The sequence below is a fragment of the Mastomys coucha genome, unplaced genomic scaffold (genome assembly GCF_008632895.1).
Source record: "Mastomys coucha isolate ucsf_1 unplaced genomic scaffold, UCSF_Mcou_1 pScaffold22, whole genome shotgun sequence".
NCBI classification, from domain to species: Eukaryota; Metazoa; Chordata; class Mammalia; order Rodentia; family Muridae; genus Mastomys; species Mastomys coucha.
This window is the reverse complement of record NW_022196905.1, coordinates 147,991,139-147,995,338: the sequence shown is the minus strand read 5'-3', so window position 1 is coordinate 147,995,338 and position 4,200 is coordinate 147,991,139. Positions and strand designations below refer to the sequence as shown.

At 43.6% G+C, this 4,200-nt stretch overlaps 1 protein-coding gene across 1 annotated transcript in view; it reads right to left on the bottom strand.

Moving 5' to 3' along the window:
* The window catches only part of LOC116068862 (zinc finger protein 431-like), a 22,115-nt gene extending 19,517 nt beyond the window's left edge, over window positions 1-2,598 (bottom strand). Inside the window, exon 1 of the mRNA XM_031338956.1 lies at window positions 2,255-2,598. Coding sequence (XP_031194816.1) covers window positions 2,255-2,257 — 3 coding nt within the window. The 5' untranslated portion in view covers window positions 2,258-2,598. The remainder of the gene's footprint in view (window positions 1-2,254) is intronic.
* Between the last annotated feature and the right edge of the window lie 1,602 nt (window positions 2,599-4,200).

Below are 4,200 nucleotides of genomic sequence, written 5' to 3'. Positions count from 1 at the left end.
GAGCAGAAAGGGGAAGAGCTACTTCATCATGGAGACAGACAATGAGGATAAGTCAGACCCTGCGTGGTTATACCAGGCTAAGGTTTTTACAAAATAGATTAACTAGGTTAAAATATTGTCTTTATTATTTGGTTCAGAAATTTTTGTATTGGCATCTTGTAAATTGATCTTATTATTATATAAGCCTGATTGGATATTAAAGCCTTAAGAGCCATGCTTTACGTACTGAGTCCTAGGCTCTAGCTTAATGAATGATTGTAGGGGTGTGTAAAGCTTTGCTCGAGGGTTCTCATCGAGGTGCAATCTTTACTTAGTGAAACGGGATATTTATACAAGAGGCAACTCAGGTATGCATATAACAACTAGGTGAGAACAGACACTCGGGCAGGATCAAAGCTAAGGGTCTAAGACAAAGGATTCTTAAGGCAGGAAGCAGGATCAAAGTCACGGCTTCCCAGGAAGCTGGGTTTCTGGTTTAGCTTAATTTCTGCAGAGACTCCAAACCCCCGGTGAGTCGAGTCAAGATGCAATATCTGGTGTCAGTTGGAATTCTTCTGTGAAGACAGCAGGGCTACCACAGATAGCAGGGAGAGAATAGCAAGAGCCTGCAGGGACATGGTGTTGCTGGACAGTACCAGCTCAAGAATGTGGCCCCCTAGGGAAAGAGAGTTTACAGAGTGGATTCATTTTTTTTAATAATTCCCGCAACACTGGAGACTGCAAGTCTAGCCACTTAGACAGAAATTACACAACAAGCATATTCCCAGGATCATCTGTAAGTACACCAGTGCCTAACACACCAGGATAGTGACAGTGTGCTGCTAAGTGGAAGGTCCCACAGGATGAAATATATCGGAAAAGGAAAAGGTAGAGAGTGAAAAAGCTGGGGTGGGGAGGTCTTACACAAGCTATTTCTTATTCTACTAAGCTTGAGAATACCATCTTGTATACAACTTACATGATGGAAAAGGAAGGAGATGGGAGACATCTATGAAGTCAGCAGAAAGATGAAGAAACTATGAAGTCAGGAGAAGCAGCATACAATGGGACACACTCAGAAGTCTAATCAAACAGTGCTGCACAAGGAGCAACTCAGTGTCTCTCAAAAACATTTCCAACCAAGACTGTAATGCTCTTGGAACTGACAACCACATCCCCATATGGTGGGGAGAGTTGTGTTCTCAGAATCCGATGCAAGCCCTCCCAAAGGCCCTGGCTCCAGACCATTACCAGCTCTCCCAAGCATATTCCTGGTTTTAGAAAAGGAGCAGTTTTATCTCTATACTCAGGGCCTCAGGGAAAGCTCCCAAGGAACCAACTGAATAGGCCCCAGGCTATTACTGGCTCTGCCAAGCATGTTCCTGGGTTCAGAAGGAGCTATGTCATTCTCCACACATGGGGACCTCAGGGGAAGTGTAGCTTGATCCGGCCAGCCCTCAATACAACAGTGTTTTCTCTTCTTTTCTTTTTTAACTTTTCACATGGTTGTCTCTAAGTGCCATCTCACTGATGAGACTTAACTGTGTTTTTCTCAAGATGAAAACGGAACCTTTATGGCACACCAGGCCTTACTGTTGACTGTGATCCCGTAAAGCCCCACTGAGCAGCTTGTTTAAGGCCTGCTCTTTAATATGGAGATGGGGCTAGTGGCTAGTTGTAAATCAAGTTTGTTTCCTTTGTGATGGTTTGGAGCCATATTTCTGGACAATCCTGGTGAACAAACATGTGTTTCCTAGCTTCCTAATCTCTAACTACCCTGGTTAGCGTATCACTTATCTGTGGCATGTTTTACAGGCAGTCCTCCCTCTGCTAAATTCTACTTTGTGAGCCTTACTAACTCCTAAGCTTTAGTAAATCCTTTACATCATCAGTTCTACTCTTTTACATCACAGCATGATGTTGGTTTGCTACCCAGCACATGATGCCTTTTACAACTTTCACAAAACTAACTCCAAATGGATTGTCCACCTAAATATCAAATGCTAAGAACAGAACTTGTAAAAACTCGGACTTTCTGAGTTTGGGATCATGCCAAGAATCTACCTACACACAAGCCAAATTTTGCTCTGCACAGATCCAACCCCCACAGTGAAGTTATTCAAGGCTACCGCTGGGTCCCGAGAGTGGCTAGGACCTCAGGGGACCTCACACGTGGCCGCTGATTCCCAATTATCCCCGGGAGAGACCCTCCTCACCAGCTCGCGCTGCTCAGACCCCTGCTTCTCCCCCTTGTTGGCAGTGACCCTGCGCTCACCATGTCGCAACTTCGGAGCTTGCCTGAGCATGCTCCACAGCATTCAGCGGCAGGACAGAGAGCACAGCACAAGAGACGATCCAAGCCAGCTCAGCTCCTAAACGAAACCGGCAACACAGCACCCGGAAAAACCCGCCTTCCGTTCTGACTGGCAGGCCCGCCTAACGGCTCTGATTGGCCAGTAAGTCTTGAGTGACTCGAGCACCTCCCTTAGAATATGCTGAAGGTACACAGAATAGAGGTTCTCACCCCAAGCTTCAAGTCCAGGGCTGGATCTTTTCCAGATCTACATGTATGTGCGTTTCTATGTACTTGTGCCTGTCCTCCAATAGCCTTACCATCTGTCTTCCTGTCCAGCCCCAGGAAGGACCTACGATCCACCTACCACTGCTCAGTAGCTTGCTCCTCCCCCATGTAGGCAGTGACCCTGTGCTTGCCAGGTGCCGCCTTCTGCCCGAGCTTCCCTCACTCCATAGGCTGTCCCACAAGCAGAAAGGTGCATAGGATATTAACAATTAGTGCGTAGGATATTAACAATTAAAGAGAGATTTTCGGGGAACAATGGTTTGTTTTCCTTGCTGTTGAGATTCAGACTCGGGACCTGCGGCTGACTTGCATATATTTAGCACATAAAAGCCGGCTGGGGAGAGCCTTTCAACAGCCTAGGGCAAACCAGGTTTACCTGAAACCCAGGCTGGAAATGAAAAGGTAGGGGGGTGAGAGAATGAAGCCAAGGCAAAGGTTCTGATCAAGGCACAAAGTTTATAAGCTTTGCATTTATAGAGGATTAAAACATAAAACTCATCCTCTCCTTCTGCTGGAGTATGTTGTAGAGCAAGGTCAGAGCAGGCAGCCAAAACACCTAAGTTCCCTTAGGAACCTGCAACTGCAACCAAGACAGATGTGTCTCTGTCCAGGTTGTTAAGGCCTGTGGTGGTGAATGTTTAAGGTCTGCTAGTCTGGTCAAGGGTGGGAAGGTTACAATTTTCCCCTTTTTGTTTTCAAAAGTCAATTTTCCAGAGTGTGATGCGCATGTTCAATAATTCCTTATCCCATTGGATTATAAGGAATTCCAGTTTTATGTTCAATACCAAATTAAACAAAATTATATAAAGTTGTTTCCAGTATAATCTGGCCCATTATCTTTCTTGATGATGTTAGACAATACTATAGAATTAAAGACCTGTACACCATGATCAATTATATTCCTAGAAGCTTCTCCCATATGTAGAAAGGAAAAATAAAAATCTTGAACAAGTGTCAATACAGGCATATATATATTTCAATTTTCCAAATTCTGAATAATGAGTTACATCTATTTGCCAAATATTTGTGGGCATAAGGCCTCATGGATTAACCCCTAAACGTGGAACTGGAAATAATGTAAGACAGTCAGGGTGTTGTTTTACAATCGTTCTAGCTTGTTCCTTAGTGACCTCATGTCAGAGCCTTGAGGTATGACTAGAAAGACGAAATTTATTATGATCATGTTTAACCAAAACAATAAGATCTGAAACTAAAGCTTCTCCAATTAAAGCTCTGTCAATGTGATCAATGCCTGCAGCTAAAGCTCCAGGAAACTCAGAATGAGTTTGTGTATGACCAATGTAAGAAGGATTTTTTTCAAGAATGATGGTTTGTAATTGTGAAAACAGAAATCCAGCTTCCATGTTGAAATCAAACATACCACAAGTTTCTAACAGAGGACCTGACTGAGCCACATATAGATAGATTATCAGTAAAAAGATAAAAATCATTGATTGCAGACTAAAAAAACATTTAGTACTGCTGTTAGTTCTGCTACCTGACCAGAAAGCCCAGGAGTCTCTATGACTACCTGTTGCTTATTTGTGAGCTAACCCACATGTCCTTTAGAGAAGCTGGCAGCAAATATTAAAAGAGCATCATGCAGAGGCTGTAAAGATGTCATATTAGGAAATATACCC